The following is a 16474-nucleotide window of genomic DNA, read 5'->3' on the forward strand; positions in this document are numbered from 1 at the left end:
TGACGAAAATCATCCATATTAGCCAGATTCCATAAATTACATAGTCCTTTGTTCTCAGCGGATAGAGAGGATTTGAGTCATAAATATTATAAACTATGAAAAACGATATACCACCGATATTAATAACAGCAATTAAAATAGGAATTCCATAGAACGAGATAAGGCCATCTTGCAATTTGCACAAATCCATATAAACTTCTTTGAGACAACAAAGTTCATGTTCTGACGCTTGATTGTTCAGCACATTGTCATTTTTACCAATTCCGACTTCAAGTATTAAGGAATTTACTTTTTCAATTCGTCTCATTGTCAAATTTAACATCATTATATATTGAAGTATCATCCAATTATAAAAAACACTCGGAAAACCACTTGTGAATATATATAAAAAATCCTGAAACAAATACTAGAAAAAAAAACCAATAACTATTACCACGTTGCCATAGAATTGATCATCATATTGTAACTGCCCAGAGACAAGTAGTTTTTACCATACCTGCACTAAGAGTTTCAATTCCTATCCTGTTTAGAGAGAAGAAAGTCGTTTTTTCCTTTTATAAGAAAACAAACGATAAAAATTATCGCATGCGTCATTCTTCCCACAAAAAGAGACAAAAAATTAATTTTTAGGTGCAAGCATGGTAAAAAATCGTATAGACATTACGAAGGAAGGTAGAAAGTCCCAATCTCGCCTCCGGCTCAGGTTCCTGATTAAAAGAAACGATTCAAAACAATTCAAAATGTTTCAATTTTACTACTATATAGATATACATTTGTCATTGAATGAATCATTTTGTTTAATCAGGGGTAGGCAACAATTACGCAAGCGGGTCGGAATTTCCAACTGTTTTTTCTAGATGTGTAGCATACCATGAAAAATTCAAAAGTGCACACCTCAAACGCGCATGTTATGTATTTTGCTAATCAATTAACTTCTAGTAATCATTGAACCACGTACATTTTTTTTTTTAATAAAAAATCGTATATTTCACACCTAGGGAGGAAAGTAGGGCATTCCAACCCCCGTGTATGATTGGCAACCTAAGCCAAAGGCGAGGGTGGCAAACACGCGGATTGGAATGTCCAATTTTCCTCCCTTGGTGTGTAATATACTATTAAGATCAGTGAATTGCGATTCGTTTCTGATAATAATAGCATGTAAAAACCTCTGCTTCGCGTTTGAGGTGTGCAATAGTTACTTTGTTAAGAAATAAAGTATTACCTCGTGTTCTAAGTCCGTTGTTGGGTGCATCACCATTAAGCTAATTGACACAAATAAATTTATAAAAAACATTAAACAAAAACCGGTAGCATTTTTCGGTTCATAATTGGAATCTTTTATCAATTGTATATCGACGCGCTGTAACCGGTTTAGGAAATTAATAATTCTAGCCTGTAGCGAAACGTAGTTCCATAGGACAATTGCTGTTGATGCGAACGATGCAGCTCGCAGATAGATTTTAATATGAATGTATGCATATGAATATGATGATAACATAGAACTAATGTTCTCTATGAAATTGGTATTGAAGAATAAGTATAGATAGTTCGTTGTTATAATAAAAGCACTGAGTACAATATTATAATATGACCCCCAGTATGACAAACAGTATTCAAGATTAAGGTAATTTATTTTTTTGTAACCGTAAAATTCTTCAAAATGATAAAATGTCCAAGGTGATAGACCCAGTGCTCGGAATACAATAAATTGCACAAATATTAAACTTTGACGACGAATATTGTACAAATTGTTGTAATTAATTTTTTCCATTTTATAATTATTTATGATAACAGGGGTTATCAGATATTTTCGGCTGAGTTTTTTTCGGAAACAAAATCTCTAAATACAAAATACAAACCGAACACTAAAACACTACTGTCTAATCTAGCGAAGTTCGCCTAAATTGTTTGATAATATTCGTTTGTTTACGAGAAAAAAACGGCCAAAGTTTCCATTTACTGCACAAGTGCAACAAAGATAGTACCGTTCGTGGACTTGAATGTTATAGAGAGAAAAGTGTGAACTCCTTAAGCAAAAAATTAGGTGTAAATTTAACGGGTAGAAGTAATGTTTATTTTATCCCTTCGCAATGTAAACTGAAAATAAATTAAGAGGACAGTGAGGTATATATTGATTCAAAAAGGTATCGTGTTACTTGTCGCGTGATCGACGATTAGTTACACTATGAAAATTAAATAATAGAAATGACTGTCTAGTTATGGTAAAATTTTTTACCACCAATCCGATAGTAGTGAATACAATCTAGAACATTATTTAAATCATCTAGATTGTAACATTTACCATATTTGAAGTAATTGTTACAATCTAAATGGTTTATACAATCATCCAGATTGTATTCACTACCCTAGCCGACCTGACTTACCCCAAATTAACAGCATTTTTACGGTTCATTACCGTAAATTTACTGTGCAATACGGTACGTCTACCGTAAAAATTCGGGTGGCTTTACCGTAATTTACGAAAATGGGTAAATTACGGTGGGTTTATCGTAAATTGCAGTAAAGTATGTTACAGCCTCCGTAAAATACGATAATGTCCCAAAGATACGGTTGCAAAATCCATCGTGTAATATTAACAACGAATTACAGAACAACGTTGAATCTTTTGTAAAATACGGTAAATCTGCCGTAAATTGCGACAAGCCAGTATTTTTACGGTGGATTACAAAATTACGTAATTTACGGCGGATTACCGTATTTTACGGTGGATTTACCGTAATTTGGGTCCGTTAAGGATACTTTTGGATTGACGGTAAAAAATTTTACCATAACTAGATAGTAATTACTATTATTTAATTTTTTCAGTGTAGATGAGCAATTTATTTAAGTGCATTATTGGAATAAAGTGGTTGAGTTTTCAAATTTTTGTAAGGAGTTAAATCGAAAAAATTCTTTTTTTTATGATAGATTAGCCTTAAATAGATTCTAAACTCGCATCTCCGTGAGGTCAAAAGTACGTGAGAAATTGGAGATTTCAAAATCCAACCTACACAATTTTTTTTTTTACTGATTTATTGTCTTAAAATGGATTTTGAAACATCCGCGTAGTTAGAAATAAGTAAAGAAATTTAATTTGTTGAAAAAAAATTTTTTGCCAGGTCTGACAGTCATTATTACACACGCGCTGAAATCTTAATCCGGTCCCTAGATGTCACTCTTCCCCCAGCGAAAGATCCTAAAAATCTCTTCGCTGTCCGACTAACCTCTTTAATTATTGTACCCACAATTTAAAACACTGATTGAAAACTATCAATTTTTTTTCGTAGGCAAGGAATCTAATGAAAAAAAAAAAAAAAAAAATACTTCATTTTATGTAATCATAAATTTATAACTTTTATTCATACATAACTTTTAATCAATTTATTTATTCATATTTTATACAAATAACAAATAATGCCTTATAATAACAATTAACTTATTATAATCATCATATATTGATTCATGTATTAATTATCAATTAATTGCTGATAATTATTTAACCCATAGCATTTTTTATCTTTTTTAATTAATAGTACATTTTATTTTATTTATGTTAATTAAATATTATTACCGTTGTATAGATTTTTAAATATCTTGTTTTTTAAAATTAATAATACATAATTATATTTATATATACAGATTTACCAAAAAAATTAAAAAAAATTAATTATAAAAAAAAAAATTTTTTTCTAGTTTCGTTCAAATCTCTACATATTAAACATCATATATCGTATTATATATATTTATATATATATATGTTTTTTTTTTATTGTACATATTATATTCCACATCACCATCATTTGCATATTTTGTTAAAACATAACAAATTCATAAAAAGTTCGACAAAAAAATTTTTCTATTTTTTCGACAATTATAAATTTTAAAATCAATTAATTTTTCTGATAATAATTGAATCATTATTTTTAAAAAAAACGCAAGCGAGCAGAAAATATATTTGTGAACTTTTTAAAATAATTTTTTTTTTTTTTTTTTTTTTTATTTGAAAATTAAAACAATTTCAATTTTATGATAAAATATTTTTTTGAACGCATACATACTTTAATAAACATTCTACATACATGTATGGCATAATTTTAATTATTATTTTTTTTATTTTTTGTTTTACTTCAATAATCAATATAATGATAGTAATAATAATAATCTACAATTTAAATAATTAAAATTAATTACAAATAAAATTACGCTAGACAAATAATAATTTGGTCAAGTTATCCCACTTCTAATTAATGTAATTGCAATAATAAATTTTAATTTATTAAAACAATAATAAACTAACTAATTAATTGATTATTTTTATTATTATAAATTATGACGTATTAATTATAATAATAAAATATATTTATAATTATTTAATTAGTAACACTTGGTCTCGTTAATAAACAAAAAAATAATTATTTTATTTAACCCTTCGTTACACGCGCTATACGGGGATTCCCCGCACAACACTACTTAACCTAATAGAGTTGGCGTGAATACGAGTGAGACACGAGAAAGCGCGTGTATCAGAAGGTTAATATTTGAATTATCTATTACTTGAATTAATTATCTGGCGATGTTTATATTTTATTTTTATTTATTGATTAATTAGTAAATTAAATAAATAATGTTTTATTTGTTTAGTAATTACTTAATCTGCGTTTTGAGGTGTTGTAGGAATTCGTAGTAACTCAATGCGGCTTCTGAACGATCTTCGATTAGGTGCTCGATAAATAGGTTTTTGAAGTGGCTGTCATCTCTGTAATGTAAAATTATCAAATTATATAAATTATTAACATTTTTTAAAGTCCAGTTTCTAAAACAACCCGCAAGGTGCAGTACTTGGTCTATGTACAAAAAGTTTTTCGTTTTAACCTCAATTGCAACAAACTATAACCTATAAATTGTGATCTCTTATATGATCACGGCTAATATTATTCGTGATCATATATAATCATGTCTGACGTCACTTGATTAAGTATGAAGTTAGTAACCGTTCATGTCAGAACAGGACTGAGTACTGTTCTGGAGGTTAATAAGACCCACGAGATATAAGTAACCATTCCTGTCACTAAACAGTAAGTTCCTACATTCTATATAGCAACAAGAGTTGTGCTGAAAGGTTTGTATACTCATTATAAAGGACGACTATTTTAACAGTAACCAGTCATAGTTTCATATACTGTGAAGCACAGCATTGGCTACTGTTTAAAAAGTAATAGTACGCATTAAGGGGATACGGTACTGGACCTCTTTCTCACACTCAGAAGAATAAATGGGACTGTCTTTGTTGCACTCGTAGAGTAAATGAGAATTTTAAAACAATTTTTCTCGGAGACGAATTAGAATTTATGAAAATACGAAATTTCTAGCTCTTTGTTAAGGCTATAAAAAACGCTAAAGACTCTCTATTTTAAGTTTCTAATGTTTGTCCGTAAATTAAATTGAATTGAAAATCGGTTACCGTTACCCCTTAAATAATGACTTACTCCTGTTCTAGTATGAATCAGTCATATTAAAATGTATTTTTCCCTATACTTTTCGTCGATTACTGCGCAGAACAGTAACCAGTATTACTTATTTTTTTCTGTGTATGACTATGTTTGATATTGTGTATAATTATATATGAAGCTGTATTTGCACTTAATTCATAAATATTAAATAAAAAAAATTTAGATATGTATATATTACCGTATAATTTGTACAGATGCATAGTATGGTTTCTCTTCTTGTAAACTAAATAAGAACAATCTCAATCGTTCATTTTCCATTGTATCTAATTCTGGTAAATCATACTGAAAAAAATAAAAAAAAAAAAAAGTTAGTCAACTGATAAATGAGTGAACAAACAATTGAACAATAATTACCATTTCTTCAGGAATGGCTGCATAACATGATACACCAAGTACGTTAGTGCAAAACAGTGGATCAATATTTTTACCAATATAAATATATATTTTATCACCCGCATCCATCAAAAATGCACCGCGAAAATCAAGTTTCTCAGCGGTCAAATGTAAACGCGGCGGTTGCGGACACAATCTACCATCAATTTCTTTTCCATTATTATCATCCAGATTATGAATCGGATATAAATCTGGATAAACCATTAGCATTAATTGTGACAATGGTAATGATTTCATTTGACACATTGTAAATATTCGATCGTCTAATCGTGTACTTGTGCCGGTTCTGAAGGCCATCTGTTTACCAAATAAATATAATATTATACTGCGTGGTTAATTTATAAATTCGGTAATTATATATATTTATATTACTTACGCTTTTTAATAAGGCTACGATGTAAAGAGGTAATAGTTTTAAGTTGAGTGGTGCCATTAAACCACCGGTACTTGATGGCTGTGCTAATCTGAAGGCTGATAAAGCGTCTATTGCAACATTTATTAATGCATCACGTGCATCTGATAATGATGTCTGTTGTGATCGATCAACAGCTGTAATTAATTACTTATTATCAATATTAATAAAACACAATAATTAGCTAGCTCAAAATTCCCCTAATTATATTTCCTGATTTTAAATAAAAATTCGAGGTTAAGTGAGCATGTTAAAGTAATTAATTAAGGACAACTTTTGACAGTACTCCCCTCCCCTATTTTTTAACTAGTTCTACAAAAATTACTTGCAATGATTTCAAATTACCTAAAATTTTCAGGTTACGTTAATTAGAACTTTCAGATTTTTTAAGTTAAAATTAATTCAACAAATTTCGGTCGAGAAATTTAAAATGGTGATTTTTGTTTTTTAATCTATGTCATAGGAATTTATAAATACGTTATACTTTTTACAACTAAGGCATTAACTATTTTTTTAATTAAGTACTAAAATTTAAATAGTTATGACAATTAAGTCATTGAGTAAATTCGAAGTATAGGGGGGGGGGTTAACAATGATCGCATTTTGAGATTCAATCAAGTGAATCTTAACACGTCGAATGCCTGTATTCTAGTAAAATATTCAATTAAATTAATATATACAACTATATTAAAAAAATAAATAAATTCAATCTTACCCATTTTCGATACAAGTCCAATAATACATTGTTGGTCAGCAGAATATAAAATATCTGATAAGCTAGATGATACTGGTAAACAAAGTGTATGAACTCTAATACGTCTTTCACCTACAGTAAAAAAAAAGAAAGATTTTTATAATTATTTAAAGAATTAATATTGATATTCATTTTTTAAAATAAATTCCATGTATATAGAAGAAAAGAATAAAGAAAAAAATGGTGGTTTAGTCCCGGGATCTAACACAGGTCTTTTGATATCAAGTCAAATGCTCGACAATATCTTACAGATATTAATAATAAGGATAACAGGAATTTTGAGTACTTGGACCAAAAATAATCAGATACTAAATGTTCAAATTTTACTATGTTTCGTTGACTTTATATGAACTTCTTCGGGCAAGTTTTTGAGGTTAACATCTTTGTAAGTCTTTCATAGATATTAATAATGAAATAAAAAATATATTAAAACGTACCTTTGCTGGATGTATAAAGTAAAGCAGCTTGGAAACAAACAGACTGTACATCACATAAATTTTCTTCAATAGCAACTTGCATACCAAAACCAGCGTCTGGGTTAACGTTTGGTAAACTCAATAGATCTGTTGATCTAACGAAGAAATTACCATGGAACGTATGAATACTTAAACCACGTGTACAACGTATTCTCATAACTGCTTCAAATCCAATTTTGCGTGTCAAGTAACGTCGTAATATACGATCAAGTGTTTCTCTACATTGTGGTTTATTTATACGGAATAATGGCAAATGATGCATACAACCACCAGAAAATTTACATATTCCAGCTATTGAAAATATCATTATTATTCATTTTTATAACCTAGTCCAAGTGATTAATGTACCTGAAGATCGGTACGTTTCTCGTGGAACGAAAATGAAAAAATTCAATGAAAAGCAAAAAATCTACTAGATCAAGATTTTTGAAAGTTTTCGCTTAGACGCTAGTATGTCAGCCGAAAATTGCAATCACCCCCAATCACCCCCTAAGTCAACTTTAAGCAGTACAATTAGATAAATTTTTTCATTTTCATTGCGCGAAAAACGTTTTGGTCGTTAGATACATAAAAATTAATTAACTTACATAGAGTCGCTAAATCACAGTATTGACCATTTAGTAAAAATAAATCGACGGCTATTTGTTGACCACTGCAGTCTAATGCAAGACGTTTATAAAAATCTGTTGCGGGATTTAAATATGGTACATCTTTATTAGCACGTGTATTTGGGTCTTCACGTGATTGTAATGAACCAGGCCCGACATTTGGTAAACATGTTTGGAATACACTTACGCGTCCACCAGTAGCAGACTGTTGATAAATAATAAAATATATTAAGTAACAAATGAGTTAATTAATTAATAATAAATGTATGCAAAGAAATTCATTTATTTTTAAAGCTATAAATTAACATAATGTGGGGCAAGGAATTGACCGAGACGATTTTAGATGAGAATGAGGTTACGTGGAGCCCAAGGTAAAGGTTTCTATGAGACGGAATCTGAAATCGTGTTTTATTTTGTATTACGCACAAGATATTTATAATTATTACCGACATTGAAATGTTCGAATGTCTAGTCAGTGAACATTAGCTAATTTAAGGTTAATGATGTTGATAATTATTTGCGCATAGCGAATGGTTATGAGCAGCGGGAAGAAACAAACATATTTCTTCTCTAGAGTGTATATTTTTTTGTGTGAATATTAGCAATTTTTCATGTGCATTAATTATTTTCGCGCTGCTCTGTGCTCTAATTTGGCTTGAATAATCAGAGGGTCTAAAGGCTCGGAAAGTAGAAAGTTCATCAGGGCCTGAACAATTGGATAACAGCTTGTTCGAAGCTGAACTGAAAGATTACAAGTAAAGGAAACCTTTTTTATTGAGAAGTTGCGTCTCACCACTCATCTCGACGCAACCTGATTACCAGCTCAGGGAACTGGTACCACGGGGGCTTTTCCAAGCCCACTTCAACTAGAGTTTCTTTATTTCCTGAGATGGTAGCAGTGTTTAGCCCAAGAGAGGTATGGAATCATGGTGGCTGTGGTTAGATGCCACACGCAATGACGATTTTTGATTATACTTCCAGTTAACGTCCATCTGAATCGTCAATCGATTATATCTTTCGGCTAAGAGTGTCGTCTGGGTCAGGGGTAGAGATGCCCCGTAACGCATATATGCCCAAAAGGGCGTAGAAACGGCTTTCCGTAAAACTGAGGTGGACTTCAATCTCGTTACATTAATCAACTGTTGTAGTAACTACAATTTTTTTTCCGTGTAGCGAAAAATTGTATTAATCAGTAATTAGGGTTTTATGTAAAACGCGAACAGAGCTTCACTTCTCTCGGGTGTCCTATAGCACACACGCCTTTTTTTACTTAAGATGTACCATGTAACTGAGTATAACCCAGAATAGTAGCCAGTACCATCTTGCTCTTTTCATATCGACTTTCATTGAACTTGAATATTTTAAAGAAATAATAAATTACTTACCATTAATTTGAAAGCAGCTTGTAAACCAGCACCTAATGCATTATTATTATCAAGAGTACCGTTAAATTTACTAGGCAATTGGCTTAATAAATCACGCACCAATTCTTCACGTTCTTTTAAATTAACAACTAAATTATCTGGGCACGGTAAGAAAACATCTGTAACATAAAAAAAAAATTCCGTCAGTAAAAATTAATTATCTACTTTTTAAGAATAAATATTAAGATAATTACCATCAACGTCAAGCATAATCAATTCATGCGGCTGAGATACATTGTCAGGCATACTGAAAAAATGCACAGCCGAATCGATGGCAAGGAAACCAACTTGCATGCGACTGTCACCAGGTAATTTTGACAATTCTTCGCTTATAGTATTACAGACTATTGATAAGTAACCGCTTTCAACGGCCAATCTTGATACGTCCAATATAAATAAATATACTGCTGGTTGAGGTGGACGGAGCTAAAATATAAAAGTAAATTTCGTTCCCATCACTATACTATATTTATAATCAAACTTAACCCATCAAATTAATCAGTTATGATTAGAGATGCAAACTGACTGTCATCTTAATTTTCGGTAACGTGGCCGTCACGTATTTTGTGAAACAATTTACCGATTCTGTCAAAACGAGAGGTCATATATATAGATATCAAATTATTTTATATACAAATATTCTATGAATCATTTTATTGATCACTTTTGACAAAATGACTCTTTTAAAAAAAAATGACTGAATTAACCCTTTCCTGGTCGACCTTGAATCCCTACTTTTAATTTGAATCGTACGCCTTATTCTTAAAATGAGAGAGCTATAGTCTGTTTTCAAGAAAGGGGGCCGGAAAAATGGTAGAAGGGGCGCTTGTTCACACTACACAACTAAACTTTCACTCATACAGCCTTACAATGGACTTTAATTGGCTCTATCCCCACATGATTTACACCTAGACTCACCGATACTCCGAGCCGGGAAAGGGTTAATGGATTTTTTCACAAGATATCGTATTATCAAGAAAATTTTTATAAATTTTTTCCTTGATTGACGGGAAAGGTTTTTTGGCCTATCTTAGTGTTTTTACCGGTTCTATTATACTAAATAAATTTTTAAAGATTACAGAATTAATCTCCATTAAATTATCTGTACAATGGTATGCAAACTATCCTGATTCTGTAAACTAACAAGAGTGTAATGACAAAAATAGTTGACAAGAAAAGGCGAAAATAATTAGGTGATTGTAAAAAACTATCTTATGCTTCGCATTAAGAGTCGCGCAATATATATTTTTGGCAACACCTGCTTTGAAAGATCAATTTCCGAGCGCTGTAAATCGTGTTGGAAGTGCCAAATATATTCAGCCTTGCCAATTCACGATGACACGACTTTATCTCTCGGGACAAAATCTCCCTATGACAAAATCTCTCCAGGATAAAATTTCTAAAATTATTTTTATCAGTCCAATCCCTGATGGCCATACTATCACTTCAAAAATTTGACGTTCAGTGATTTTGATTAACTTCATAGAGTAAGTTTACGTCAAGTTCTTGCAATTGACGATGATGTCAAATTTGGGCTTAGAATTTCCCATGATTTCATACATGTATGTGTAACACTTTCTATTTATTTATGATATACACATAAAATGTAAAAAAAAACTTGAATACGATTCCAGTCGTAAGTGTAGAAATCATTATAATTACATAGATTATTATAAGATCTCGTTTATAGAGATCGTGTTCAACAGATTTTTTCCTGGAGAGATTTTGTCGTGGGGAGATTTTGTCTGGGGAGATATCATGGTGGAACCCCAATTCACTACGGCTCATAGCGACCACTGCACTCGTCTTCATGTCAACGCGTCATAGGCCTTACGCTCATGTCGCGACAACATGACTGTCAAATAATTCGCTCCTTAGTACACATGTAACATAAACTACTATTAAAAATTCATGAAACTTTTTCTGATCACGCGAGTAAAGTAGGGCGTAAAAATTAATAAGGTTCGGCTAAGTTCGGGTAGCTCCGAATCTTTTCAGTATTCACCGCCATTTTTTTCAGCCGTTACATCTGTCATTGTTTACAAAATTTAAAAATAAAAACAAGTACATGGTGACATTAAAGTTTGTAAATTTTTTTAGAAATATTCAAAAAAATTATAATTGTGTCATTACTGGGCAATTGCATATTTTTCTATTAAAAGTTTCAAAATTTCAAACGATTACGCATGCACACAAGTTTCAGACTTTTTCTCATCACAAGGATACTAAAGGGTTAGCACAGGATTTTTTTGTTGATCGAGCGGTTAATAGATGACAGCATTTTTGCTGGCTCGGTCCATTAATTTACAAATGGTTATATGACGTTCCCATGACGGTCACGCGACCGTAAAAATTCAGTGACGGACCACGCGCATTTCTACTTATGGTATTTAAAAATAAAATTACCATATATTCGCTGGGTGCTATAAATTCAATTGTGCTTGTTTTTACTTCCGGTCTCCTTGTTGGATCGCCGTAGGATTTTGATACTGGATCAAATTGAAAATCGTCGGGAACTTGAATAAAAAGATAAATTTATTTAATTAATTGCTTAGTTTATTTCTTTATTTGTTTGTTTGTTTATTAAAAAATACTTACGTTCATTTGCGCGGTAACATAAATTACATTTCCATCGTTTCGGATCAATAAAATATACATAAGGATTAATATAAGTGCGACATGCACGACAACGTACTATCGTACTGCATTGTATCAACGGTAAATGCTGAAAAAAAATTTAATTAACAAATTTATTAAATAATGAATTTAAAATTAATACTTACATTTAAATCTTTAAATGGATGAATTAAAATTCCTAGTGGTAATCGTGTTTTCTTTAATAATTTGTCGTTTTCTGGAATTTTAGTCAACGTACATCGGAAAATACTGCAATAAATAATTTCATTAGTAATTTAAATTAAATTAATTAAATAAATATAAATATAAAATACATACTCAGGACTACAGTTTACGGATTCTAGTTCTTCTTGTTGTAATTTTATTTTAGGAGCTTCAATTTTTTCAGCTGGTAAAATATTTCTGTTCTGGAGTAAATCAATTGAGTGTTGATTCCACATTGCATTGAAACCAGAATTTAAAACATCCATTCTCCCCATTTGAGTATTTAGCTGATTAATGTCATTTTGATAGTTATTAACGCCGGCAATTTGATTTGGATATCTTTTTGACATACTGTCCAAGGGTACATTTGACATTTGACCGTAGTAAGGCTGCCTGTTATCGTAAGGACTTGGCTGAAATGTTTTAAAATAAATAAATCGTTAAACTAATTTATTTTTTAAAGTTTTAAAATTTATCTTTGTCTTTGAACTAAAATAGCGGCGAAAGTAATGGAGATAAAAAAAAATTTATAAGGACCTTTTTTGTAGAGGATTAAATTTCCTACCAAAAAGGTTCTTACACATTTTGACGTACGATCGATATTTAAAAAGTAATAATTAATTTAAATGAAAAGTTAAATTTTGAAACGGATCTGAATTAAGTCTTTATTTTAAATATCTTAAAACTTCATTTTCGAGAAAAGTAACGGAGATAAAAAAAAATTCATCAGGACCTTTTTTGTAGAGAATTAAATTTCCTACAAAAAAGGTTTCTATACATTTTGACGTACGATCGATATTTAAAGAGCACTAATTAATTTAAATAAAAAATTAAATTATTAAACGGATTTGAATTAAGTCTTTATTTTAAATATCTTAAAACTTCAATTCCGAGAAAAGCAACGGAGATAAAAAGAAATCGACAAGGACCTTTTTTGTAGAGAATTAAATTTCCTACAAAAAAGGGTCTGACACATTTTGACGTAAAATCAATACTTGAAGCACAAAAACGAATTAAAAATAAATGTCACCTGTTGTCCAGGAAGTGGTGGTCCACTAATCCTTGATCCCATGTTATCATTAATAGCATTCGTAACCCCACTAGCAGGATTCGGTACTGCATTGAAATTAGCTGGTGGATACCTCTTCTGACTAGTTAAATTTTGTTGATTGTGAGCATAATTTTGAGTTGGATAGACCGGCGTATTAGCATTAGCACTAACTGGCGGTAATCTAGGATCCATTTGTGGTTGATTGATAAAATTTAACTGCTGCTGTTGAATCGGAGGTGGCTGCTGTTGAATCGGAGGCGGCTGTTTTTGAATCAGAGGCGGCTGCGTTTGTATCGGCGGTGGTTGCTTTTGAATTGGAGGCGGCTGTTGCTGTATCAGAGGCTGCTGTTTCTGAATTGGAGGCTGCTGCTGTTGTTGATTATTAATAAATTGAGCACTTGGCAGTGTTGGATGTGTCTGTCCAATAGATAAACTTGGATTGACATTACTATTAATATTAGTAAAAACCTCTCTATTAAATTGTTGATTCGATAGTGGGACTGATGGTACAGTTTGTAAAGTCTGGCCTTGATTTTTATTAAATAAATTTGGTGTAGGATTTGAATTTAATGGTCTCGAGTATTGCAGAGGATTAATTTGATTATTTTGGCCAGGACTATTATTTAGTTGTTGCTGTTGTTGTGGTGGTGGGGGTGGTTGTTGGAGTAGATGTTGCTGATTGACACTAGAATATGGAAGAACATTTAAATGGCTAGGTTGATTTGCATTAACTGGTGTCTGATGTCTCTGATCATTAATTTGTGGCTGGTCTTTAATTAATTTTGTTCCAGGATTTAATAATTGCTGCTGATGCTGTGGCTGTTGCCGTGGATCTAGAGGTCTAATAACACCTGGTGGATATCTCGGTAGCTGAGTTTGAAAAGGATTTGGTTGAACTGATCCAGATGATTCGTTAGTCTGCTGGCCATTTATGGGTGGCATTGGTGGTCTTGTTAATTGAGGGCGATATTGATTGTGAAGATATTGGGTCGGAGATGGATCTCTTGATGTTTCACGTGACGATTGCGATGATGGTGTACCTGTTGTAATTATTATTATTAATAAATAATAAGTAAATTAATTAATTAGGTAGTAATAATTATGATTAACAGATTGAATGACGAAAAATTACAAGACAACGCAGATCACATCAGCGCTTTGCAATCATGGGGACCGGAGTTGCGGTATTTTCGTAAATTATCACGACGTCCGATAGTCGAAGGTGACTGTGATATAGTTATTAAAAAACCAACTTATATTATGAAGATTGATGCAAGTAAGCGGTTTAAATAATTGAAAAAAAATATAAATAAATAAGTAATTTAAATAATTTTTTTAAAAAATACGATTGTTGGATTTATATTACAGCAGTTAATTTGTATCATTATTTCTGTGATTTTTTTAATCTCTATGCTTCGTTACACGTTAATAATACTCATCCATTGACATTTAGTACTGATAATCATATTTTAATATGGGAAAGTTACAAGTAAGTCAACTAAATAACATTTTTTTTTTATTGACGATAATTAATTATTAATTAAAATGAAATAATTATTCAAAAATTTAAGTTATCATTCGGCGTTTCAAGATACGTTTGAAGCATTTACTAAAAATTCATTATGGGATTTAAAAACGTTTCGTGGCAATACAGTTTGTTTTAAAAATTTGGTATTGCCATTATTACCTCGTATGATATTTGGACTTTATTACAATACTCCATTAGTAAGTATTATTTTAAATAAATTATATATTTTTGATATACGTATAAAAAAAAATGAAACATTACTTTTTTTGACCTAATAAATTAACTAAAACTAATAGTTTGTAATTAAAGTCACCTTTGTTGCTTTATTATTTAATAAAAAGGTATCTAATTAAGAGAATAAAGAAAAGGAAACTAATTTTTCAAGTATAAATTTATTGTAAGGCCTAAAAATTTTTTTCCACAGGCTAATTAAGCCAATAAAAATAAATAAAAGATTCGAGTCTGTATGAAGTACAAAAGTCAAGTTTCCAAGTGACACTTGCGTCTTGGTCGTAATCCTAACCAAAGTTACAGTCATCAGTACTTGGGATAATTTGAATTATTTGATAATTTGAAATCAATGATGAATAAAAATTATAAATAATTACCAGTGGAATTATAAATTTGTTGACTACCATTTTGATTGTGTTGGATCGTTGATTGACCATTTATTATCGATGATGATCCACTTTTTAACGCATCACTACTATCAATATTTAGTGGCTGATAATTATTTAGTGACATTTTGAATTTTAATAATTTCCCAAATAAATTTATAATAAATTCTAAAAATAAATAAAAAACCATAAAGATTAAAATATTGTGAAAGTTATAACGTCATCATCATTACATATATTTAACAATAATAAATTTAAACAATTGTAACAACAGAATTATTTTTTTATCATTGAGTTAATTATCATGTGGATGATAATTTTGCTTTTTAATTATTTATAAATAATTTTGTATAAATATATATATAGAAATATAAATATATTAATATTTTGATGTAAGGACTCACCTTTATTATTTTTATTGATAGTAATAGTGACGTATAGTAACGTTGATTATTATATATTTTTCAATGAGTGTTAGGATTGGACTTTAGCAAAATTAAACATATCTTTTCATGATGATCAATCAAATGTATGAATAATAATAAATTTTTTTGGAATAAAATATAAATATATATGTATGTATATGAGAATGTTAAATGTTATAGCGCTGGCAACCTATAATATTGCACAGACAGACATGGACAGCAGACACAGACATCTGTAGACAGCAAGACACTGAAATTATTAAAACGGCACGCAACATTACGTGGCAGCTACTACTGCGACTGTCACGCAGTCTTACGACTCAAATTGCTATTAAATTTAAATACAGACAATACATTTGTGTGATAATGTAGATTTTAGATAAATTTCTGATGGTAATACAGTTCATTGTCATGTTCCTGACAGCCACTTTTACC

General features: G+C 30.6%; 1 protein-coding gene across 1 annotated transcript; it reads right to left on the bottom strand.

The window, feature by feature from the left end:
- Positions 1–4531: 4531 nt before the first annotated feature.
- Positions 4532–16288, bottom strand: LOC130674061 (protein transport protein Sec24A). The gene is made up of 16 exons (XM_057479361.1): positions 16019–16288; positions 15606–15782; positions 13449–14509; positions 12533–12831; positions 12361–12463; positions 12176–12302; positions 11984–12093; positions 9772–10003; positions 9539–9696; positions 8133–8358; positions 7507–7836; positions 7031–7141; positions 6280–6452; positions 5865–6200; positions 5689–5792; positions 4532–4756 (listed from the first exon to the last, which is right to left on the bottom strand). Exons 2-16 carry the CDS (start codon positions 15739–15741, stop codon positions 4645–4647), a joined length of 3618 nt encoding a protein of 1205 aa, XP_057335344.1. The 5' UTR covers positions 15742–15782; positions 16019–16288; the 3' UTR covers positions 4532–4644.
- Between the last annotated feature and the right edge of the window lie 186 nt (positions 16289–16474).

Source organism: Microplitis mediator, chromosome 8 (genome assembly GCF_029852145.1).
Source record: "Microplitis mediator isolate UGA2020A chromosome 8, iyMicMedi2.1, whole genome shotgun sequence".
NCBI classification, from domain to species: Eukaryota; Metazoa; Arthropoda; class Insecta; order Hymenoptera; family Braconidae; genus Microplitis; species Microplitis mediator.